This window comes from Melospiza georgiana, chromosome 17 (assembly GCF_028018845.1).
Source record: "Melospiza georgiana isolate bMelGeo1 chromosome 17, bMelGeo1.pri, whole genome shotgun sequence".
Lineage (NCBI taxonomy): Eukaryota > Metazoa > Chordata > Aves > Passeriformes > Passerellidae > Melospiza > Melospiza georgiana.
Window position 1 is genome coordinate 1954912 of NC_080446.1, and position 26099 is coordinate 1981010.

The 26099-nt window shown below is 46.2% G+C and overlaps 1 protein-coding gene across 1 annotated transcript in view; it reads right to left on the minus strand.

The window, feature by feature from the left end:
- Positions 1-415: 415 nt before the first annotated feature.
- BCAS1 (brain enriched myelin associated protein 1) overlaps positions 416-26099 on the minus strand; it is a 31251-nt gene continuing 5567 nt past the window's right edge. Inside the window, exons 3-11 of the mRNA XM_058036267.1 lie at positions 25379-25887; positions 20493-20639; positions 19945-19989; positions 17155-17295; positions 14779-14814; positions 13946-14146; positions 9815-9982; positions 3721-3972; positions 416-1470 (exon numbers count right to left, since the gene is read on the minus strand). Coding sequence (XP_057892250.1) covers positions 1396-1470; positions 3721-3972; positions 9815-9982; positions 13946-14146; positions 14779-14814; positions 17155-17295; positions 19945-19989; positions 20493-20639; positions 25379-25887 — 1574 coding nt within the window. The 3' untranslated portion in view covers positions 416-1395. The remainder of the gene's footprint in view (positions 1471-3720; positions 3973-9814; positions 9983-13945; positions 14147-14778; positions 14815-17154; positions 17296-19944; positions 19990-20492; positions 20640-25378; positions 25888-26099) is intronic.

Sequence of the window (26099 nt, forward strand, 5' to 3'; positions counted from 1 at the left end):
ATGGCATCAAAGTGCCAGCAGGGAGCAGAAAGTGCCTTTACAGCTACAGAACCCTTGGTCTGTGCTCTCTGTGCACGGAACCAGCTGCAAGCTCGGGCTGGGCACCCCAAACCTGCAGCTCTGCAGAACCCAGAGCCAAAACCCCACTGAGCTGCAGGGATCCCTCTGTCCTCTCTGATTAGTTAGGAACATAATTGTGCAGAATGTACAGAATTCCCCCCTGCTTTCCAGGTGTAATCTTCACTCAGATAAAGAGAGGATAACAACTGTTCCCTCCACAGACAAGGTTTGTCTGTGCTGGTTTATGCCTTAATGTCACATCAATCATCAGACCACGGGGATGTAAATAACAAACTTGGTTTGGAAATTGAAACAGCAACTGTTTTTTTGTTTCAAATGATAAGTATTAGTTTATTTAAAGATAAGGATGTCAAAATATACAGTATTGCATCATTAAAATCAGTGTGGATTAAAATGTCAGGCCCCTGGTTCCCTGTACAGGCTAGGCTTGAACAAACAGAAATCTTTATTTTCTGTAAAATTTATTAACTACAGTTATTACAGGAGTCTCGTGAAGCAGAGAGCTGCCTGGGCAGCTTTGATTTTGGTTTTTATTAGGATTAATTACAAGTATGGATATAAACAAACATCAGGATGAACAGCTAAGTTTCCTATGATCTAAGGAACATTAATTCCGGGCTGGCAGGCACAGCCCGGCGTTAGGGGACGTGGCTGCCCTCTTGTGTCCTATTAGAACCTTAAATAGCTTTTAATTTGTTATCCCACCCCTCCCGGCCGAGACAGGAGCTGCCCCGATCCCGGCAGGCCTTTGCATTTTAGCGTTTTAATTTACATTAATAACCAGCAGCAAGCAGGACTCGGTCACCGCGGGCTCTGCCGGGCTGAAGGGCTCAGCTCCAATCCCAGCCCCATCCAAACCCCCCAGAAGTGACTGGGCCGTGGTTACACCAAAGCAGGACATTTCTGCAGGGATTTGTGCTTTCCTGGCTGCTCTCGAGCTCTCTGAAGCGAAGGATTCTCTGCCCGTGCCTCGCTGCCCTCCTCTGCCACCCGCTTGCTTTTCCTGCCATTTACTGAACTCTCTGCCACCCTCCTGCCTGCCTTACCCACACCTCAAACCATCCACAGCACCTTACCTTACACACACTTCATGGGGATCTGTGGAGCTGCTTTCTACAGGTGAGGAACAAACAAACCCTGCCAGTGACAACCTGCGGTGGTGGCCAGCGTTTGCTTCAGCCCTGGGTGTTTGTGACGGCCGTGGGAGGGAAAAGGAGTCAGTCAGTCAGTCATTCCTGCTGCCAGAAAGGAAAGGAGTCATTCCTGGAGCTCCCAGAGAGCTGCTGAGCCTCCCTGAGCAGCCAGGGCTGGGCACTACTTGGATTTGCCAGCAGGGAGGATGGACACAGGATCTGTCTGCACTTCTGCATCCGACATCCTTTTGGAGCCCTGTGGAACAAGGGAGACACCTTTAGAAACATTTCCAAGTATTTCTGAAAGGTCAAGTCTGGAACTGTGCCCTGGACTTTTGCTGCCACTGATTTAATCTCCCTGCTTTTCTTCATTTAATATGCACAAATATATGAGCACCATGTGCATCACGAGAACCACACAAAGTTCCTGCCTAAATGTGGGGATTATTTGAGTAGAATTGTCTCAATTGGCATGGAAACAATTGTTGTAAGGACCTGGGCTCACACACCAGAGCCAGGCTGCTGTGTGTCTGTAGCATTGAAGTTTTGGCATAATTTCTGTAACATTTCCCTGCCCTGAACGCTTCAGTGCAGCCCTGCTAAGAGTCCTTCAGGCATGATGAATGGTGTATTATAGCCAGCCCTGCTCTGCTCTAGGTTAAAGGAACATTAAATACTTTTATGCATGACAGGTATTCGACAATGTTCGAGTGATAAAGCTTTTTTTACACTGCAAACATAATTCTGGCTTTGGAACCAGTCCAAGACACTAATCCAGCTTAGATGAAGGAAATGTATAGCTCTAACTATACCAACCACATTTTTCACTAACTGATAAAAACTTGGCTCTGCTTTAAGGTGCTTGACCTAATTTTGCTGGCCTTGAAGCTGCCAAAACTTGAGCAAAAAGGACCCACAAACAGTGTTTGAGGTCACTGTTACCACTGTGGGGTGTCAGTGCTGTCTGTAACCCAAATCATGCCTTGCTAAGCAGAAAATCCAGCGTGACAAAGCTGAAGGTGCCTCTGTGCTTTCCCTAGGATAGGAAACAGGCAGAATAATGTGGGAATTGTTCCTTCCTGGAAACCTGAGTCTCTGCTTCAGGAGGATTCTGTGTTACACATGGGCAGTGAAAGGTCTCGACTTCCTCATGCCCTTCAGGGAATTAAACCAGTAAGGTTTTACACTGATAAGGCTCCACCTCACTGATCTTCCTTTAATGTTTCACCTTGGAGGATCTCAGCATGAAAAAGAGCAGCCAAAAATCACAATGGACTGAAAAATGCCATCTAAAGCTGATGGTAGCCTTGTGCAGCTGAGCTGGCTGCAGTGGCTTCGCTTCTGCTTCCCCTGGTGTTGAGTTTGGAGGATGCTCTAGAGCAGAATGAAAGGGTTTGGCCACTTACAGGTAGCAGCAAATCCATCATTTAACCATAAACCAATACTAAGTAAGCTCTTCATTCCAAATTTAACCAAACCCCCCTAAAACTCTCCCCACCAGGTGAAGATTTCCCACATCACAGGAGTGATGGGCCCTGCCAGTGCCAGCTCCTGTCTGAGCATGATGAAGTCACTTCTAAACTGATCAGGGAATGAGATGACACAATTTGCCTTTCTTCCTATAAAAGACTTGGAGGGAGGAGACAGAAGAGGAGGATTTTCCTTGGAGATAATCCCCATTTTGCCTCATTTAGCACCCATTCTGCAGAGGTCACTTATTTGCTCACTGCAGTCTCCTGCTGCACCCATTTTCAAGGTGGTTGCTGATTAAAGCAGGAAGATCAGACTGGCTGCTGATTCCTGCTGAACTGGAATTTCCAAGCCCTTCTTTCTCGTGAAAGAAAGAACTTTGTTCTGCCTTTTTTAAGGGACAAATTCCAGCTCTGCCCTGGCAGTGACGAGCTCAGGTACCACCAGCTCATGGCTTTGTGACAGTGAGGATGTAACATTTGGGCAGAGCTTTTTAGAGGGCACACACAGCAAAATCGTGGTGCTGGAGTATTTTTTTCCCCCAGATTTTGCTCGGGAGAAGCCTGAGTTAGTGCAACACATACTCTGATCAGAAAAAACCCGAATACTTTCCACGTGCTGGGGATGGCACAGAGCAGGAGGATATCACAGTGCAGGAATGCAGATTAAACACTGCAGCTCCAGCCTCTGATCCCAGCCGGGCTAAAATTGCTGGAATTTTGGCTACAGATGCTGAAATTTTGGCTACAACTGGAGCCATTGATGCAAGCAAACAGCATCAGTGCCCGGCTGCAGGGTTTGAGCACAGATAAGGTTGTTCCTGTGGTAAAAGAGATTAATTTACAAGCTGTAGCAAATGTATTTAGGGAGACTTTGAAAGATTAGATTAGAAAGGAAAAGAAAAGGGGAAAAAAAAGATTAATAACATAGTTTCCTGAGCTGGAATAACTCACAGTCCAGTTGTCAGGAGCTGGGAGCGCTCAGCACGTGGAAAGTATTCGGAAAACAGCAAAAAAGGGAAGAGAAATGAACGTACGAGGCCTTTGAAAAACCCTCCCAGGGACTGCCTCTTCTCTGCCTTCTTGTAGGAGGGCTCCTTGGCGTCGCCGCCGCCGTTGTGGATGGAGTCAGGCTGGGCTGCTGGCTGCTCCCGGGGCTCGGGCTGCTCCCTGCCCTTCTGCCTGCCCAGCTCCAGCGTGGCCTTCTTGTCTTTGGGGCCCTCTTTGCTCCTGGGGCCCCCAGGGTCGCTCTCGGATGGGGCGAGAGGCTTCTCCGTGGCGTTCAACGTCTGCGGCCAACAGGGGTTATTTTAGTGGGGAACAGAAAGAGATCCATAAATATGTTAGGGGAAAAATAAAATTGTTTAAAAAATGGGTCCTGCTGCCCAGCAGGTTTACATTGCCAGAGGCTGGGATGAGCTCCCGCAGTGTTGGCTTGGGGAAGGATCACAGGGAGCTGATGGAATTCCATGAGCAAGGACTGAGGGATTAAACCATCCCTGCCTGGAACAACTTCATGGATGTGCCTGCTGGGGCTGCTCGAGGAGGCAGGGGCATCACTGACAGTCACTGCCCACCGAAATACCCCCAGAAAGTGCAAGGAAAAGATCTGGGAAAGGACAAAAATCAAAGGACCCCATAAAGCAAGGGATGAAAAGAAATTCCCTGTGAATGAACAACACTTCACCCAAAAATTAACAACTCAGGGAAGCCAGAATGTCATAGAAAATTTCACGTACAAGTACAAAAGAAGAGACAGGAAATCGTCCAAAAAGCACAATCACCTGCCTAGAGTAAAGGGGAAGATTCTGGAACTCAGAGAAGTTCAGGATATATTTGAAGTTCACACAAGAAAAATCCTATCTGGCAAACAAAGGATCAGACCATGAAATCATCACTGTTTGGAAAGCAGTAAATGAGGGTGGTTTTGCCAGGAAATCTGTTTGCAAATAGGATTTTTTTTTTTAATGTAAAAAGAACCCCAAACCCATATGGCTTTATTTATTGCCATCATTAAAACAGCACAAATTTGCCATGTTGAAAAGCTGGAAATCTCACATCTGCCCTCAGGCCATGGCCCAAGCTTAATGCTGTGTATTTTTCCAGCTTTGGGAATTTTACCATTACTCTTGAAATATTTGGTGTTCTTCTGAAGGCCTGGGGTTATGTGCTCACACGCCAGGCTTAGCTTTCATTCAAAACAAAAACATTTTTAGATATCATGATTTCAGAGAAAACCCTGAAAGCAGAAACTTTAGAGAAACAGAATGCAAATGCACCTCTTGCATTTAAAAATAAAAAAATGTTCAAGCTTGTCTAATTTTGGGGAAACAAGGATGAGAGGGGACAACAATCCTGCTGCTTTGCCTTTTTCACTCAATTCAGCTTTTCTTGCTACATAATCTTAAAAAAGTTGCATGTTTAAATCCCTGAACCCATTTAATACAGTCAGGCTTGACCAGGAGACAACTCCTCTACTGAATATGAGCTTTTGGAATGATTTCTTTTTCCAGAGATTGATATACGTGGTAAATATTTCCTCACACCTGGATTGCTGTGCTCTTAGACTTAAAAAATCCATTCTTTGTGCAGGAGAAGGTGAAGATCAGCAGATTAATAAATGTTTAAAGCAGGCTCAGTGGGGTGAGAGGAGAGCAGAGCACACACCCCACCTGTGTCACCTCACCTGGGAAGGGACACTGCAGTGCCCAGGGCTGCAGGAGCTCCCCCAGCACAAGGATGGGCACGGAGCAAACTGAAAATGTCTCTGGCTCAGTTAAATCTGGGAGCTCTGAGCAGTTGCTTCCCAAGACCCTTCCCACTGGAAGTGAGAAAATGATTTTCTGGTCAAATTGCCAACGTTCACCTTCGCTGCAGCAACAACAGCTCTGGGCTGAGCCCAGACACAGAGGGGCCAGAGGAGCCTGGAAGCCTCAGAAACACTGTGCAATCTGTGGCTTTGTCTGTGGGTGTAAAAGCAGAGTTTTCCTCCCCACACGCGCCTGAGACAGCGCTGCAGCCACAGCAGAACCCCATGGCTGAGAGCAGGTGGGGCCTTTGATGTCAGGCAGACTAAACACTTCTTAAAAAATATTCATAATACATTTTCCAGGCAAAAAAATACCCAACTCAAACCCTATCAGATAATCTCTTTGAGGTGTTTCATATTAACCTTGAAAGGCAGGAAATTGGCAGATTTGATATTGATGGGAGCAGCTCAGGAAATGTGGTGTGAGGCCAATGAATAATGAAAGATGTTAATGCTCCTTACTCCAAAGGGGAGCTGCTCCTGGCACTTTGCTTTGCCTCCCTCGACATTAGCAGTGCCACTGAAATAAAAAATGAAAAATGGACACATTTTCTCCGTTATCTTACAGGAGACCTTGGGCCAAGGCTGATTTTCAAGGCCAGGATTTCTGTGGTTTTGGAGCAGTGCTGAAATTTCTGCAGGGTGCAGAGTGGCAGGGATGGGAAGGGGAGAAGAATCACAGCATTCCAGAGACACTACAGCATAATTTAAGGAAATCCTTTCAAAGAAATCCCCAAAAAAGGAAGAAGTCAGCAAGATCCAGTTTTCCTTGGGCTCCTCTGAGGAATAAAACTGTTCTACTTTACACCAGGGCAAGGGAGAGAAGGAGGAAGAACAATAAACTGATTTACAGAAATGGAAGGAAGCTGGCTGCTCATTCAAATAATAAAATACATCCAGGGCTGAAACATTTGCTGTCTTACTCAGATCACTTCACAAAGCTCTTGTATCAAATAAGGATTAAGTGTCACAAGACAAGGCTCTTCTATATTTAGGATGCTTTTAGAGACATAATTCATGAAAATTAACCTTGGTGTCATCAGACATTGTGAAAATAGGAAGAGAGAGATATAATTTTACAGCTATTTAGAAAAGGAAATTCTGAAATGACAGTTTTGAATGCAACTTCAGTTTTCCTCTTAAAGGAAACTGTCTACAGACAGAACCTTGTTTTAGTTCTCATTACTGAGAGATGAATTCTTCTGAATATCTTCACTTGCAGCAGATGAGGGTTTGAAGCTCAACAGAATTTGTATTTCTAATGAAAATATTATTTTTATGAAGCATTTTGAAAGCCATGAAGAATAGAATGAAAATACCACACCCAAAGGTTTAGATTTTATGAACACATAATTAAAGAAACAAAAACAGAACAAGAAACAAATCTGTTAGTGGCTTTTGTTACATTGCAGTGAACAGTTTTCATTCTCATTTTCAGTTCTCTTTTGTAGAGTTTCCACCTAAATGATTCTTTCCTCAGAAGACAAGTAAATCAACAAAGTAAAAATAATTCTGTGTGTATTTAGTTCCACTGCCTCAGCCAAGGTTCTTGCAGAAAGTCAAAAAGCAGCAAGAGAGAGGAAGAAGACTGAACACAAACCCACTGATTATTTTAAGAAAAGGAACACACCCGGAAAAAGCTTCTTTAAAAAAAAAAATTATGTTGACTCTTTAAAATCTTGTTTAATATTACAAACAGATAAAAGGAAAAGAGAAGTGTAAATATACGAAGCTCAGTGAGTGCAGCACTTTCCCTTCAGTGACTTTTACCCTTCAAGAGGCAGAGCTGGGTGGGAGGAGGTGACAAGAGCCCATCACCAGGGGATGAGGCAGCCCAGGCCAGGAACACAAAGTCACTCACGTGGTGTGTGGGGCTGGGACCGTGTCCCTCCTCTGCACGGGGGGTCCCTCCATCACCCCTGCCTGACTGAAACAACAAAGGTCCTGCTTGAGCCTGCATCCAGCACGGAAACTCCCAGCAATCAAGGCTTGAAGGCGCCTCAGCAGCTCCCCTTTGGAGGTGTCCCCATCTCCGGGGTGGCTTTTGCTGCTTCTGCTCTGTGGGATTGTCGCTTGCCAGTCAGGTTTGCCTCCAATCCCAATGAGCAGGGATCATTTCAGCCCAAAACAAGAACCTGCTGTCAGCCCTGGAATTTTCTGGGAAAGAGATTTTCTGGAATTTTCTAGGAAAGAGATTTTCTTTGCTTTCCAGACCAAAATCTGTCCTACAAGACCTAGTGGGACTTGCTCTCTGTTTATCCACCCTACTAAGTGCATGTGCTGTGAATAATTAAAGCCCACTCAGCTTTGGAGGGATGTTTCCATATTTTGTCATCAGCATCCATTTAATCCTGATTTTTGCTTTGCAGTTTATTCCTGCAGTCCTTAAACCTCTAAATAATAATCCTCCTTGCTTCCCACACTTCCCAGCCAGGACAATCTGAGCAGAGCCTGAGGCTGCAGCACTGGAAGGTCACTCAGAGCAAACCTTGACTCTGAAGTATCTTTTTAAGGTAAAAACCCATTTCCATCTAGATTTAAAAGTGAGAAACCCCTGTTTGACCAGACTGAGTAAGTAGGACAAGCTTTGTGAGAATTAGGTTAAGCTTAAGTTACAATTAGTGCTACAAAAGGGACAACAGGAATGAGCATTTGTGTTTAAAAATGTGTTGGAGGGTTCAGTGTGTTCTCCTGGGTGCCACAGAATGCACAGAGCTCGGCAGCAAAGCATAAAACAAACTGCAGGATTTCAGAGTGCCCAAATTTAAATGTCATTTTTCATTGCAGAAGTTCAATGAAAACAATGAAAGGATGTGACTTTTGTTCTAAATTTATCTCGGGCGGAATTGTGGTTTGCTGCAGCTCTGTGTTTGTAACGTGGAGCACCCAGCACCAGCCTGGTCCCACAGATGGGCTCACTGCAACCTGCCTTTCCTGCAAAACCACAGAAATCAATGCATGGCAGCAGCAGGAGGGAAAATGAAACCACCCCATGACAATTCATGGCTTTTGTGGGAAAAGCCTGTCCCTGAAGGTGCCATGCTGGGCCTGGCATGGGTCTGTGCTCGGGAGCTTTATCTGTGCAGGGGAGGAAGCACAGTGTGGTCTGTGCTGGGGACAAACCCCTCCAGAGTGCATCAGGATGGGCTGTGATAAGATCTGCTCTGAATTTGTGTTTTAGCAAGTCCTCAAAAGCCTCCAGGAAAAAAACCAAACTGCTCTAACAGCAATCAGTGTTACCTTTCCCCTTATAAACACCCCAAACCCAGATAAAAATAAAACCAGCCCTGCTTTAGCCAACCTCTCTCATCCATCTCGTATTTTTATTGCTATGATTATTTTTAACCAAAACCAGAGTAAAGGCCTTGAGGTCTAGACAAAGCTCCCTCTTGCTGCCAGTGAGATGAGGACGAAACAATGCCAAGGATTTCTCTGCAGAGCACTGCTGACCTCTCATCCTTGCCTCTGGTCACTTGGGCTCGCTGCTGCCCAAGGCTGCCCACAAAGCTTGCTGCAGGGAGCAGGGTGGGCTGGGATGTTTTTAAAAGGAGGAGGGTGGGGACAGCCAATACCCTGCTACACCTTCATCAATAGCTGTGACAACACAGTTATTCTCAATTCTAAATGCTATTTACTGCCTAAGTTTGGTTAGATGGGGAAGCAGGGCAGCACAGGGACTGCAGATGGTTTGGGAGCACTTTTCCTCTGGGAAGCAGGATCAGATTCTACTTTCTGCCTTTCCTTTTTCCCACCTGATGGACTTTGCAGGAACGATTGCCTCCTTTCCTTTCACGTGCCAGCTCACCTAACCTACATAAACTGCCAAAAACAGTCGTGCCACTAAAAATACAGCTCCCCAAAGCCAGGGCAGAACAGGACACGGCACGGGGGGACTGACAGCGCCGTGGCCAGCGGGAGATGAGGTTGGAGGCGGGGTTGGGGGTGGGCTCCTCCAGGAGCTGCCCACAGGGGGATGCTGCGCTTTGTGAAGCGGAGCATCCTCGGTGTCGCAACCCATGGAGCTCCCTGGGCCACCTTGGTGGGGAAAGGGCCATCTGAGCCCTTGGGATGTTCCGGGAGGAGCCGCGAGAGGGAGATGAAGGACGGGGAATGCGGGGAGAAGTCCCAGCCTGCATCCCTGAGCATCCCTCAGCATCCCTGTGTGTCCCTCATCCCTGAGCATCCCTGAGCATCCCTGATCCCTGAGCATCCCTGAGCATCCCTCATCCCTGAGCACCCCTGTGCCCTCCCAGACAAAGTCAAAGTGTTTTCCCCGCCTCTACCCAGCCCTCTGAGCTCCCGAAGGACAAAGCTGCTCTTACCAGCTTGAAGAACTTCCTCAGGTTTGCCTTGGGCGTTTTGCTCTCCGCCCCTCGCGGTTTCACCTCGGTGCTCTCTGTGCCCTTGCTCTCGTCCCTGTCGGGGGCCACGGCCTCCAGAGCCACCTCTGCCTTCTCATTGCTCACGGCCTCTGCTTCTTCCGAGGAGTTCTGGGGTAGGGAATAAAGTGGAAGAAACATTCTGACTCAATCTGTGAGGAGTTGGTTGATTTCTTAAAATTTTACAATCAATCAGGGCATAAAAACATCCTCAGTTTCACTGTTCTCTTTGTGCTGTTTCAGGAATTTGATCAATCCCAAATGAAAGAAGTAAATAAGTGTTAAAATCCCAGCAGTTTATATAAACGAAAGAAATAACCTTCCTTGAGTTGCTGGTTCCCAATCACGAGAACCTAGCTTTGATTACAATGTAAGAAGAGTGAAAATGAAATCACACACAGCAATGCATGTCCTGAGGAGATGGGAGTCAAGTGAATCCAGTAAATATGAGAAAATTCATGCTCAGGAATTTGCACTCAAAAGCAGAATTAAGATTATTTGAAACACTATTAGATTATTATGATTATTATTAAGATTATTATGAACACTATTAACTGCTGAAACCTGGCCTTGGACAATCCCAGGGATGGGGCAGCCACAGCTCCTCTGGGAATCTGTGTCAGGACTTCTCCCCCCTCCCAGGGAACAATTCCTTCCCAATATCCCATCTAAACCTCCTCTGTGCCAGTTTAGAGCCATTCCCCCTGTCCTGTCACTTGTTTATTCTTATTTGTCACCACATTCTTTTATTTGGACTCTGCCACTTTTACTGTGAACAATTATATTTCCTGTCCCCCTTTCCAGCAGTTTTCCATCTCCCTTTCCGAGCAAATAAAATCCCAGTTTATTTAGTCCTTCTTACAGAAGCCATCCAATATATTTACTCACTATTCCATCGCACCTTTTAGTTCTGTCATATTTTTAAGTTGCAGGGAATTCCACATTCAAGAAGGGGATTCACCATGGATTTCTACCACAGCAGGAAAGATTTTGCTTTGTTCCTGACTCCTCTTTTGTGGAAGAAACAACATTTTGGGGGTGGGGCAACAGGGAGAAGAATTTTGAAAGAATAAATATTCCTTATCCCCTGCTGCCTGAGATGGCTGCAGCACATCCCACTTCCCTGTGGAATTGTACATTTAATTTATATTTATGAACAGCTTGGAGATAATCAATCTATAATAATTTTACTCTGGATCTCTGCCTATTCACACATCCATATCATCAATTCCCCATCTATTTGCTGGGAGCAGAGTGGAAGCAGTGGCTCAGCAAGGCAGAGCTCAGCTCCTGGGATCTCTCCTCTCCCAGGGGGCAGGTTGGGATCACTCTGCTGCACCCCAAAGCAGTGTTGTCTCTGAGCTCTGGCTCTGCACTGGAATTGGTGGCGCAACCAACAAAAGCACCCTGGCACCAAATGCCAAGCTCCAAAAGGCAGTGCCCAGTTAAATTAGGGTTAGGCAGCTACTCAGGGATTGAGCTGTTTCCAGTATCAGGGATTTTTGCACATTTCTTCAGGAAATTCTTTTGCAGGACAAGGGGGAACGGCTTCACTGAAAGAAGGGAAATTTAGGTTGGATGTACAGAGGAAATTCCTCCCTGTGAGGGTGCTGAGCCCTGGCACAGGTGCCCAGAGCAGATGTGGGTGCCCCTGGATCCCTGGCAGTGCCCCAGGCCAGGCTGGACAGGGCTGGGAGCCCCTGGGACAGTGGAAGGTGTCCCTGCCATGGCTGGGGTGGCCCTGCATGGGTCACTCTAAGGTCCCTCCAACCCAAACCATCCTGGGATTCCATGTTCTGCTTCACCCAGTAATTAACCAGTTTGCTGTTTGCACGTCAGCAAAACAAGCATGATTTTCCTGCAGTTGCATGGCAAGAGTCGCTTAAAATTCAAGTTTTTAAAGCAAACACATCTGCTTTTAAAGACAGGTCCCAGAGCAGTGTAAATAATGCTGCCTTGATCACCTTCCACCCTGGCCTGGCCTGCTTTGATCAGATAAATGTGAAGCATCATGTTTCTCTGCCCTGATCAGATATCTACGAGGCCTTGGAAGCAGCTTTCCAACACAAATATTGGAAATTGCCCACTGTAATTCCCTATTAGTATTCCTTCTGAAAAAAGAAAAAAAAACGGAGAAATGCTGGCACAGCAAATATTTGAGTAACAGTTCTGAAAATTCTTGTGAAGACTGATCAGGAAATGGGGCAAATACAAAGTGGCTCCCAGCTGAGAAGCTGAATAAGGAATTTTTCATTTTCCCTTTCCATATTTATTCATCTGCAGGCAGAGCAGCAGCATTAACTGCCACGTGTTGACAGGCACTTCATTAGCTGCACTTTGAAGTGAAAGCTCATCAGAAGATGGATATTTAAGAGAGTGCCTGGAAAGAGAAGCTGGAGCTGAATCCTGCATCTATTGAGTGTTGTGGTTGCTGTTTGTGACTTCAAAAGCAAAGCGACTCCTGACTCTGAATTCTCCACCTATCTGAGCTTGGATTCTCTGTCCTAGCAAAAGGACAGTGAATTAAATGTGCCAGAAAAAGATAAATTCACTGCAGAACACCCCACAGAGTCTTCAAACCAAGCTGAGTTTGAGGCCAACCTGTTTTCTTTTGGTTTTTTGTACATCTCTCCTCTTTCTTTTATTTTTTTTTTTTTTTTAATCCTTGATACTTCATTAACAAATGACTGAACTCAGACTGGATTTATTGCTGTTTTACACAGCAGCCTGCCAGAAGGTCTCTTCTTTCCCTTATTTCATCCTGATGTTCAGCACACATCCTGCTTCCCAGCTCTGCTTTCAAATAAGCCGGATTACACAGAGGAGGAGGTTTCTGTAGCAATAACAACCACAGAAAAAACTCCCTCTCCCTCTTCTTCCCAGCTTTCCTCTCATTCCAAGCACCTGATCCCCTCAGTTCCCCTGGAAATTCAGTCCCAAGTGGCAAATGTTTGAAGCTTTGATTATTTTCAAGCATGTTTACTCTGTAAATACCTAAACACCTTTGGGATTTTTTTTAACATAAATAAAATATCCAAACTGCATCTCCAGTGGGAAAACTGCAGGAGCAGCAGCCACCCAGCGGCATCTGGGTGTTTGGAAGCAGCACATTTCTGGGATTTGAGCTTGAGCAGAAGGCCAGAAAAGCAGTTATTTAACATCCTGTGACTCAGTAAAGTTTCAGACAGCCCATCTAGGAAATGAAATTAAGAATGAATAAACTTCAGCTTATAAACCATAAGGATTGTGGAAACAGGAACTGTGTTTTTAGAGTTAGCCCTAAATTTAGTTAAAATCATTATTTAACCGGAGGAACAATGTGTCTTCCTAAGCAATTGAGACCCCAAATTAAAGCCTGGTCTGCTCTGTCACAGAACATTTTCTGCTGAGTAAGAATAGGCTCCCCTGATCCCAGCTTTTCAGACATTTATAGCAAAGAAATGAAACAAGGTTTGAGAGCTTTATCTCTATTAATAATGAATTTTAGTAAAGAACTTTGTGATCTCTGGGAGATATTTAACAGAAGCATTGAATTGAGAGGGGATAACATTCCTGATTCCATAAAACAAGAGAACTGTCGCAGCCATCTTTAATGAAAATCCTTTCCTTAGGATTTTTCCTCCTGAGAAGCTGAGAGGCCTCAGGAACAAAATGTGAACATTGATTATCTGCTGCTGTGGAATGCAACAGGTGCATCTGGGATTGGTCTCATGTGGTTGTTTCTAATTAATGGCCAATTACAGTCAGCTGGGTTGGACAGAGAGCCAAGCCACAAGCCTTTGTTATCATTCTTTGCTATTCTATTCTTAGCCAGCCTTCTGATGAAACTTTTTCTTCTATTATTTTAGTATAGTTTTGATGTAATATACATCATAAAATAATAAATCAGCCTTCTGAAACATGGAGTCAGATCCTCATCCCTTCCCTCCCCCTGGGATCCCTGTGAACATGGTCACAGAGAACCAGAGAACCAGAGAACCTCCACTGATAAATTCACGTCCCTGCTGTGGAGCAGGTGGGAGCTGCCGCCCGTGGTGGGTTTGGCAGCAGTGACTGCAGCCCCAGCCCCAGTACCTTTTTCCAGAAGAGCTTGCTGAGGGGCAGAGGGGTGGCTGAGCCCTTGTCCTTGGTGCCCTCCCGGGGTGGTTCTGTGCTCACGCTCTGCGGAGGTGCCGCGGCCTCCGGAGCTTTTGGGTTCTGCTTGGGCAGCGGCTCTGGGCAGGCAGGGACATTTCTGTCTGCTTTCACACAGCTCACAGGAGGCTGCTCAGGGCTCTGGGAACGAAAGGAAATGAAGATTGTGAGCAACAAATCCAGCACGCTCAGCCATCACCTGGGCAGGTGAGCACCGCCTCTCCCCGTTCTCCCCTGCCCTTCCATCCCTGCTTGACACAGCTGTCGCAGACATCTTTTCATTAAAATCCTTTCTTTAGGATTTTTTCCTGCTGAGAAGCTGAGAGGCTTCAGCAACAAAATGTGAACATTGATTATCTGCTGCTGTGGAATGCAACAGGTGCATCTGGGATTGGCCCATCTTGGATGTTTGTAATTAATGGCCAACCACAGCCCAGTTAGCTTGGACTCCATCTGAGACACACACCTTGATTGTTCATTCCTTTCTATTCTTAGCTTAGCCAGCCTTCTGAGATGAAACTTTTCCTTCTATTCTTTTTAGTAGAGTTTTGATGTAATATATATCATAAAATAATAAATCAAGCCTTCTGAACATGGAGTCAACATTCCCATCTCTTCCCTCACCTGAAAACCCCTGTGAACACCATCACACACAGCAAAGCCAGAACACAGATAAAGAAATTAAAATAAATTAAAACACTTAAAGACCAAACATGGCAGAGAGAATTCCCCTTTTCCTGCATTGCACAGATAATTCAACCCCTCCTACTCACTTTGGTGTTGGTTGTCTGCTGGGTTTCTTTCGCAGCCTGCAGGGAAACAAAACACAAAGATGAGTCTGTCTGAGGCAACGGCAGCACTGCAGTTCCACAGGCCAGCAATTGTCTGTGGCACCAATTATTTTATTTTTAGTGAATGTGTGTGCAAGTCCTGGCTCCTGCAGCCATGGAAACTGATCCCTGGAAGAGTGGAGGCTGGAGGGAATGCCAGGTCCCATCCTTGTACCTGCACCAGCTTGGTGCTATTTTCTTTGTGCTTGTAGTTCTCAACTTGTTCTTTAAAAATATGTATATTTATATATGTATTCTCATATTCACATTCCCATTCAGGTCAGGTAAGTCATTACCGAGAATTTAAAGTATTAACAGATTTTTCCATATCTGCATCTTCCAGTGCTCAGGGACACAGAGCTGGGTGTTTTCCATGGGAATCCCACGCCACCATCAGGGATGCGCTCCCGTCACCTTCCAGCAGGAGGCTCGGATGCCTGGGATCCGAAACAGGCAGCACACGAAATGCTGGAAAAAACGCAGGGCATGGAACAGCCCTGAACTGGAACTCGGGCAGGAGCCCTCCAAAGAGCAGCTCTGCAGGGGCTGGAGGCTGGTCCCACCCAGCCTCTCATGTTTTTGGGCATGAGGTGGGATTTCCTTTAGCACAGCCATTCAGTGATGGGGATCCTGATTCCATCAGGATACACAAATTTCATCAGGAGCCAGTTAAATCCCTCCTTGGCCGGGGATTTTGGCTGCATCTCCTACCCCTCACACTGAACGATGACCTGAGCTGTACAAAAACCCACACAACCATCTGGCCGGGCTCCAGCAGCCTGGGCAGACTTTGGGAAGCTCTCCACAGAACAGGTGAGACATTCTGCAGGGCAGGTGAGATATTTTCTGGGCAGTTATTTTGCAGGAGCCAAGAACTTCTTTTTTATGGTCAGCTCTGACAAACAACATGCAGAACGGGAGGTGAGAACAAGGGTGAGGACGGCGCAGGCTGGCTTCAGCATTAGTGCTGCAAGTGAGGGATTCACCCTTCTCTTCCAAGGGAAAATTCCATAAATCAGCTCAGTTATATGCAAAATTAGCATGGAATGAAGGACAAACGTGCATGGACAGGAAGAGCACCATAAGCTGCCTTAGAGTTAGGATTTTGTAACACAGGAGCCTGAAAAACAATGTTTCTGTTAAATCACAAACTCTTTCAACTTCCATTAAATATTCCAGGCACTCTTCTCACTAAAATTTATTGCAAGATTAATTATTGGAATGGAATCTTAAAAAAAATGCCAGTCAGGTTTGGTTTTTACCAGAAAACCTTAATTCATTATGAACAAGTAATTAATATTTTAATTTTATTAAGAAATGAAGCTGAGATATCAAATTTAAGGTTTTGGGAAGAACTGCACACTTGAATTCCCTTGAAATACTATTATTCCTTCAGTAATATGCAGATGACTTTTTTTTTCCTCAAAAATGAGATAGTGGAAAGAACATTTTTGGTTTTAAAATGTATTAAAGAATGCCCTATGCCCTTGGTTATAAAGCCCCCTACTCACCAGAAATTCCACGTGGGTGTCTGGAGGGAGAATTAAATATTAATTATGTTCCTCCCCCACTGAAAGGGTCCCTGCTTCTGCACTCTCTGGGCTAAAAAGCTGCAATTCTCTGCTTGCCTGCCATGATTATCTTCAGAGAGTGCAGAAATCTTTAAATACAGAGGTTGAGACCAAAATTTTTGGTGATTTCTGGGTTTTAATACAAAAGCTTGTGTCCTCTGAAACAGCCATTTGCTTGACTGTGCGTTTTAAGTTCTTTAAAGTAGCCATCAAACCCAGAATTTTTTTCTACTCCAAATTAAATTAGAACTATAATAAATTAATTTTCTTGCTTGCAAGGAGAAACCCCTATTTCTGCAGGAAATTCCATGTTCCAGCCTGCTCTCTGCTGTATCAGATGCCCCAAAATGCCAATTTCAGGTGTACATTAATGACATAAAACCTGACCTGGGGCTGGGCTGAGCTCCCAAAGCTCTCTGGTCTCAGGCTTTGGTCACCTCTACACAACTCATTGTTTGTCAGCAGCTCTGATTCTGGTTTTTAGTGGCCAGGGGGTTTAGTCAGTGTTAGTAACTGGCAGCAATTATTGCTCCAGGGATTGCTCCAGAACCCCGAGCTCACAGAGAGCCCAATGAAAGGAAGGTGCAGCTCAGGATGGTTCCCATTCCCCCAGCACAGAAAGGCTCCCCCAGGGACCTCCAGAGCTCTGCACATCTGCCCAGATGTTGGCAAGAACTCCTCTGTGTGTGGGTGCCAGGAGCCAGCTGTGACTCTCAGGGTTCTGCTGCTCCTGGAGCTCCATACCAACCTTGTGCCTAAAGAGTTTGCTAAAGGTGCCGTGGCCCAGCTTGGGGCTCTCTGCCTTCTTTTTCTTGGCTCCTTTGGAGGGGGATCCTGGTGCTGCCTTCGGGCCAGCCTGGCCCCCCGGGCCCTTCTCCGCCCTGGAGCCCTTGTGCACAACAGCAGGTGCAGGTGAGTGTTTGCTGCAGATATTTGCTTTAGCAAAGACATTATTCCATCATCACACACGTGGGATTAAAGGAAAATATTCCCTCTTAGCTCTGGATAAATTGTGGGGCTTTCCCTGAGTGACTTCTCAGCTCTCCTCAGAGTTCCTTTCTCATGAGCAGCAAAATAAAAGCCAAGGCAATCCACCTGATTCCAAATTACACCACAACCTTCCCTCTAAAACCTCCACTAAACTGAAACCTAAATTCCACAAACATCTGCCTTTCTGAAGCAATTTAGGATTTATAATTTTTAAACAGGCAAATATATAAATCTTTGGAGGAACATTCAGTCTTTTTATTGCAGCATAATAGGGACTTTAAAATGTTTTATAAAATGCATTATTTAGGAAAAGGGCAGTGTGAATATTCATGATATCCACTGCCTAAAATATTTCAAGCTTGCATTAATGTCCTTGAAATTAATTAATTAATTCTTCAAGGTCTCAGGCTTTAAAACAGGAAGATGCCTTTGGTTACCTGGCCTGGAGGAGGAGGAAGGATTATTCCTTACTAATTCTCACAGCAAAAATGACCCTTATTCCTGCAAAATTCTTACAATTCCTGAACACAGAGTGACACAGGATCAGCTCAGAGCCTGTCACAGGAGGGTGAGGTCAGCGATTGGGGCAGACCTTGTCCAAACATCCTCCTGGTTGGTAGGAACTGCCCGAGCAGGTGTGACCGGGCTCTGAACCGGTGTGGGCACAGAGGAAGGGACGGGCACTGAGGGACAGGAACTGAGGGACGGCCACCCAGGTGATGCCTCAGGTTTGAACTTTTCTATTTTCAGATTCTGTGCTGCTTTAGTGTGTGGGTCTGGGCTCCATATCAGGGGATGCTGAGCTCTGTGCACAGAGCAGGGAGACAAAACAATTCCTGCTCCAGCTGGGCACCAAGGACAAATGACCCAAATCTCAGCCCAGGAGCACAAACACCGTGGGCTGGAGAGAGAAAAACAAGCAGGGTGGGACTGCCTGGGCTAAAGCTGGAATGGGACAATGAACTGCAAGGTGCAAATGGAGCAGAACTGATCCCAGGGACAGAGCCCGTGCCCGGCCGTGCATTTTGGGGCCATTTTGGTTCATCCTGGGTGCAGCCCTGGCTGGGCTCTGGTGCTGCCCAAGGTGGGTCCATGGAGGGGATCCTTTGGATAAATCCCTGCTTTATTCATAGGTCTGCCCAGCCTCTGTTCTAGCTCAGCCTGCACAAGGCATGAGAGGGACAGACACCACCAAGGGTGTGCCTGGCAGCACACGTGGCCCACAGCTGATTAGAGCTGATCAGCACTGATAAGAGCCTCACCCTACAGAAACAGAAAATTCTTCCCCCCCCAGAGGGTGCTGGGGCACTGCCCAGGCTCTCCAGAGCTCATTCCCTGCTCCAAACCTTCCAGAGCTCCAGGAGGGCTTGGACAAGGCTCTGGGTGGGATTGCTGGGGGTCTGTGCAGGGCCAGGGCTGGATGAACCTTTGGATCCCTTCCAGCTCCAGGATATTCCATGATTCTATCATTTGAAGGCACAGCAGCCACCCAACACCCCCATGGCACTCAGGAAAACTTCACTTAGCAAAGCTTTACCTTTAACACACTTCAGTTGTTTTTTTGGGCGTTAAAAAAAAGACCATTATTTCCTATCAGCCAAAAAATCTGCAGCTTTTCTACCTGGGAGCTGATAAATGAACGTCCTCGACATATTTCCCCTTTATTGAAGTCCAAATGCCATATCAGATAAAGGAATTCCCAATAAAAGAGAACTCCCACTTAATCTCCTGCAAGGAGTTTGCACATCCTGCAAGTCAGCCGGCTTTGTTTGCCCTGCCAGGTGTGCCAGCAAACCAAACCCACCCAGAATATCCCTGTCCAAATGACAGCAGCACCAGCAGTCACCTGGCACAGGGGACACACTCAGGGAAGGAAATGGGGTTTTACTGGATTGTTTCCATCCAAACTGGATTGTTTCTATCCAAACCAGATTGTTCACCACCTCTGGGAAGAGCTGCAACTCTCCCTGAGTCTCTCATTTTCTGCATTGCTTGGAAAAGCTTCACCCTATCTGATGGTTTTCAGAGTTACTCAAAATTATTGAGAATAATTTTCAGAGCTATTCAGAATTAAATCCCCTACGTACTAACCAAGCTTGCTGCAAAGACTGAATAGGACAAAAGAATTTAAAAAAAAATAGGAGAAAACCCCAAAATGTTGTGATTTTGGCTAATATCTGCATGGAAAAAAAAAGTTCCATTTTTAAGGTTTTATTCCTGGTTTCTTAATAAAGTTTTCTCGAGTCACAAGGAAAACTGTTCTATGAGCAAACAGAATTTTTTGTGGACTCAAAGTTTGCACTGAAATTTTAGATCAAAGACAAGTCAGAGAAGCAACCAAAAGCATCACCAATCATCACCAAGCTTGCAGAAAACACAACAGATTTTGATTGTAACAGATGACATTAAGAATGGCACTGTTCAGTCTCTTCCTTTTCAATTTATCCAGGGGAAAAATATTTGAAATTATTTCAAATGATGCTACAAAATGAAGAGGAAATCCCTGTGTGAAAAACACCTAATGAGCAGTGAAAAAGGAACTGCCTACCTTGTCTTCAGAATCACTTTTGGCTTCAGCTTTGCTTGGGGAGACCTTAAAAGAATTTGAGAAAAAACAGTCACTCAACCCAGCCTTCCAAAGGGTCAAAAAGATAAGTTTGAAATCAGCAGGTTTTATTTGCACAAAGGGAAAATACAAATATTGCTTGCCTCAAGTGGGAAAATTGATAATGCAAATATTCCTTGAGAACACATAATGGCTATGATGAAAAATGCCTGGATTGAATATTTACTCTTCAAGCTCCTAATCAATTAATAAAAATGAACTTTTAGAGGTGGTACAAAACGAATATCAAGCAGAAAGTCTCTGAGACAGTTCCAGATCTGTATAATCTGTGTAGAAGTGGAAGTTTGCAGAGCAGGTGGCACTCACTTGATCATTTCACTGTCTTCCTCCTCATCCCCCCAAGGACAGAGAACATTTCACATTTATTTATACATTTTTACATTATTTATATAACTTTTCCAGTCCCACAGGGTTTTTTTTTTTGGAAGCAACTGAAGCCCAAAGAGATGGAAAGGAAAGGCAGAACTTACCAGAGTTTTGAGGAAGCTCATGACTGAGCCCTGTGCTGCAGCTGACTGGGGACTGTGCTGCTCTGCCTGTGCCCTGCCAGGGGCAGCCAGGTCTTGTTCACCTGCAGAGTCCTGCCCAGGCTCCTTCTGGCTGCACTCATCTATCTCCTGAAACATAAAAGGGGGCACAGATTGCTCAGTGCCAGCTTGCCCGCTTCCCCGTGGAATGCAGAAGTGGCTTTTGTGACTCGCTGGGAGTCACAGCAGCAATTCCAACCATTCCTGCCCAGCCCACGGGCAGAACAATCCAGCATTTATCCTCCCCTTGCCCTCTCTGCTCAGACACTCAGCGCTGCTGGGGGGACGCTGGTCTCAGCCACAGCAGAGCCCCAAACTCCACTTTTGGCTTTTCTGGGCTGAACTTGTGGAAAATGGCAGCAAACGCTGAGATTTTGGCCCTGCCAGCTCCACATCTGAGTGCACCTTACAAAGATGGCTTCTGATTCTCTATTTTGCCATGCCAGGCATAATTTTTATCTGTCAAACACCAACATGTCAAACATTAAAAGAAGGAAAAAGGTAACAAATCAAAGTAATTCCTCTTAGCCAGATGGAGCTGCCTCTTCTCTTCATGGAATTATACTTCCCAGAGCCCCAAAACATTTTCCAGTGCTCAAGCACTCACAAGTAGGTAATATTGAGGAAATTGTTTTCTGTTTAGACACCTGGACAAGGGTCTGCTTCTAAAAAAACACTCTTGAACCAGTTTGGGAGAGTTTGGCACCTCTCACACTGAATTTACCTTCCATTTTGGCCACCTTGAGCCTGCACAGGAAAACTCAACAAAAGTGTTGTGCAGGAGAGAGTGACATCAAAGAGTGCCTAAGTGACATCAAAGATATTTTTCCCTAACCAGCCCATTATACTCAGTGCTTTCTTAGTGGGAAAATTTAGAATTAAAGTGTTCTAAAGAATGCTGGGTGATTAAAATAGCACAATAATTGCATAATATGGATTTCTTTATGTCACCAGTGGAAGGAACGGACTTTAAATGCTTTAAGACTTCAGAGGGATCAGGCCAGCTGGGTGTGGGGTGGCAGTGCCAGCAGAACACAGGGGGTTAAAGCATCCATTGAAATGCCAGAGGGGACTTCAGTGCCATTCCCCACCCACCCAGCTCTGCAGGCTGGCCCAGGAGCAGCAGAGCAGGGCCGGAATGCTCCCAGGCACTGCAGGGTCTCACACAGCACTCTGTGCAGCTGCCAGCCCCAGAACAATCTGTCCCATGCAGGACACGCGTGCCCAGGGTGGCACACACAGCTCTGGGGCCATGGAAAATGCTGGCTCTGCTCCAGGGGCTCCGGGGACACTGAGGCAGGAGGAGGAGGAGGAGGCTGATGTGCTGCTGAACAAAACCAGCTTCACAGCACAAGTGTTTGGTGCCATCACACTCTTTAGAGCTGGATGCTATCAAGGAAAAGAAACAGATTTAATAAGTTTTTGGAATTACAGAAAGCCCAATGCATCCCTTGGGGTGAATTTCAGGAGGGAGCTGCACACAGGGGTGTTTCCAGCAGCCCTGGCTGATCCAGGACTGAAGCCACTGCAGATCCTGAGGATTGGGGCCATCCCAAAAATCCCTGAACTCCACTCACAGCTCAGATGTGCCCCGTTCATGTGCCCATTTCAGCTCCCTGTGTTCTGCTGGCACTGCCCACCCCAAACCCAGCTGTCCTGATCCCTCTGAGGTTTTAAAGCATTTAAAGTTTATTCCTTCCACTGGTGACATAAAGAAATCCATACTATACAATTATTGTGCTATTTTAACCACCCAGCACGGGGAAAGGTTCTTTAGAACAATTTTATTCTAATTTTTCCCACTAACAATGTCCCTGCCCAAGCTGAGGCTGCCCCTGGCCAGAGAGGATCCCTCCAGCCTGGCCTTGGAGAGGGGCTGTGCTCCATCCTGTGCTCCCATGGGAATGCCCCTGCAGGAAGAGCCCGGGCTGGGGCCATCAGCGCAGAAATCAGGCACAGAGAACACACAGCCCTGCAGGATCACAAAATCACCACAACAGCCTCTGCGGCAGCTCCCCCGCTCAAAGCCCTGGGGGTAAATCATGAAAGAAACCCCAGGAATGACAGAAGATCAGTATTAGGAGTTAATAGATGCTATGTAAATGTTCAATTCATGTCTTTGAGAAGCTAAATTTGGGGGTAATAAACACCTTAAATATACTGTAGTTTCAGTTCAGTCATCAGGGAAAAAAACCCCCAAACATATCAAAAGAATGTATTCCTGCCAGCACTTTTGTTTGCATGAATCATGGCTCAGTGAAACATTTCAGGCATATAATTTATCTTTTCTTTGGCTTACATAGTAAATGCTTCATGAATTCATGAATTCTGCCCTTGTTTTAATTATGCTGCGCTCTGAATGTAGTTTTGTAGACCACAAAAATAAAGAGTGGCTCAGCAAACACAGAATGTTTGTGCAGCTCTTAAGCTACAACTGTGGAGCCTCTCTCTTACTCACCAGCAATGCTGTTTGTTTTGTCTTGGCACTCAGTGCAGGGAAACTTTGCTTTTAGCATTTACAGATACTACAAGTCATAATCCACAAAGAAAAAAAAGAGAGAGAGAAAAGAGGAGCTGTTGGCAGCGATATCTTGATTTTTAGTATGATTATTTGGTAACAGTTTGTAGTTTCTACAGTAACAGTAATTAAATTAGGCTTGGTCATTCTCCCATCCAGCAGGAGAATTGGAACTTCAGAGGGAACAGAAGGCAACTGTGCTGCAAGGCAGAGCCACAGCCTTTGTTTTAGGGATTGAGTTGAATTTGGAAACACATTGCAGTGTTTAGCTGATGTATTTTCCCCAAAAAAGGGGCTTAACTCCTCTCTACCCCCACCATATATTCCTTTTCATATCTGAAAGAACCAAAGACAAAGTTATAGCCTAAAAATTCAAGCATAAGTTTAAAATTCCTCTCCCTGTGATCCAGATCTGTCATTTACTTACACAGTGAAACCCAGTTTGGTGATTCCTCAAAGATATCTATGGTGCAGCTTTTTGCACACACCTGGGAGGTGTAGTGCCATTTTTGATAACCACAGCTGTCCTTAGGAATGTTCCAGAAAGCTGCAGGGATCCTGCAGGCGCTCCCAGCCAGCCCCAGCACCAAACAGGGCTCAGCTGTGCCTGGGATTGCCAGGTTATTCCCACCAGGCACCTCCAGGATGGGGATGGGCGCAAGGGGACTGGGGCAGAACTGCAGGAATTAATAAGAAGTCCGGGTGTTTTGATATAATAAAGCTCGATCTGGATGAGCAGTGCTTCCCTGCTTGAGCTGGGAGAATGATTTAGATTCCCTTCTGTCCCTGAGCATGCACTGCCTCACCTGAGCTTTCAACAGGAATGTCTGTTCCCAGCAGCGTTTAACTCTGAATTTTAGTTAAAACTGCTCCAAAGTGTTCTTTCCTTGGACTTTCACAGCATTCCTTCAGCAGCACAGCTGTGACCCTCCCCACTCTGTAAATGACAGCAGTGGCACTGCAGTGACAGCAAAGTAGGAAACGAGAATTTGGCATTTGGTGGGAAGAGAGACAATTCCTGCAAGCCACGGGGAGGACTTGTTGTGTGTGGCAGTCAAAAGTATCTGCAGGAATTTGGGGTGTTGAAAAGCTCCATTCTAAGAGGCTGAACACAGAAGTGCCAGTGTGCCCTGAACAGAGGATTCATTGCAAATTATCCACCCTGTCCTGCTTAGGTGCTGAATGCCTTTATGGGCTCTTTAAATGTGCATCCCGAGCTGTGATGGGAGCACTCCTGAGGGGCAGGGATGGAAAATGCAACTGTTCCTTCTTCAAAATGAACCCTCGGGAAAATATTACAATGTGTACATTTATACAAGAAATGTACTCTTCAAATCTGAGAAAGTCTAATGTAGAGAAAACAAAGATTAAAAACAAAAGAATTTTGGGGCAACTTGCAATGCTGGCAGCATAAGCAGTGAGTATCTCCTGAGTTAAGTTCAACACTACCCAGAGCATCAGTGAACACCATCTTATTTGTAAGCCTGAATTAGCCAATAAAAGCAATTATTAAAGTGGTATTTACACATTGGTTTTCCCTCCTGTTCCTGACATTAGACAGAGTTTCAGTTTGATCACCAATTCCTGTATTCCACCTCTCCAGCAGAACTGAGTTACTCCATTATTCCCTTTCAGAGGATGGGCCTTTTCGGTGGTTAATTCCCAGAAAATTATACCTTTTGTATATACTATACATCAGATCTGGCAGGAAGTGCAAAATCTAAACTCATATTAACTTCCAGCTCCTTTGACCAGGGTGCTCTTTCAGTTAAGATCCATAGTTTCTTATATCACATTCTCATCCTGTAAAATCATTTCTAATGAACCACTAAAACACCACAATGAGCTGGAATATAAAAATCATTGCTGCGTAATATTCCTTATTTTGCTGAATAGGGTATCCTAGCTAGAGAAGTAGGGCTATTTTAAAAATGGCACTAAACACACCAAAGAACTTTTAGAAACCCATCCAGAGTCAAACTCCAAGAAACTGGTTTAATTTCAGGTATTTTTGCTTTCATTTGCAGCTGGCAGCTGCTCCTCCTGGCAGCTGGAGCCGTGCTGCCCAAACCTTTTGGGGAATTATAAATTGAATTAAACTGGAGGTCAGGATTTAGTCACAAGACAGAGCTTCACTCCTTGGCCACAGGTTCATCCTCCACACCTCTGTCCTGGGGCGTTACCTGTGGCCATTTTCAGGGCAACTCCGACTCGTTCCCACCCCACATGGAGTTATCCCACCCTGGCGGTGGGGACAATGAAGTTGTCAGTGACAATGGAATTAAAGGTTATTATTTTATGAAGCACTTGCCTTGCGCAGCGGTTCCCCGTGGGCCGCGATGCTCCCGTTGGGGACGTCCGGGCCCTGCCTGCCCTGCTCAGTGTCCCCTGCTGTCCTCGCCGTGCCCTTCTCCAGCCTGAAGATCCTGTCCAGGAGTGTCACTGCTCTGCCCTTGGGGGCAGCCCCATCGCGCCCCTCGGGTGTCCCCGCGCGCTCCACGTCCTGCAGCGGGGCCTGCCCGGGGTTTTTATGGCTTCCCTGCTGGGGGGCTGCCCCGGGCCCCGCTGTGCCCTCGCCCGGGCCTTTGCTGGCACCCAGGGTGGGCTCTGCGGGGGCTGGAGCTGCCGCCGGCTGCTGGGCAGGCGCTGGCACGGCCCAGGGGAAGGGCAGCAGGGAGCGGGGCCTGGCAGCTGGCAGGGCCCTGCTGGCAGCGCTCCCGCCGCTCTGCCCGCCCGCCCGGGCACCTCCGGGACCCGGCTCCGCTGGCTCCGATGGAGAAACGGCGGCGTTATCCTGGGCTGCTGCTGCCCTGGCATCTGCTGTAACACAGGAGAGAGAGGGAATTACCCACGGGCACTGTGGGCACCATGGGCACAGGCACCCGCCGTGGGGTGAGCTGGGTCTGAGGGCATACGGGGGACCCTAGTGCTGCTGCTCAGCCCCAGAGCTGATTTCTGCCAGCCCTCACTGAAATCAGTGTGAATTTAACCTTTTGCTCATCCCCAGAGTTGATTTTTGCCACCCTGACATC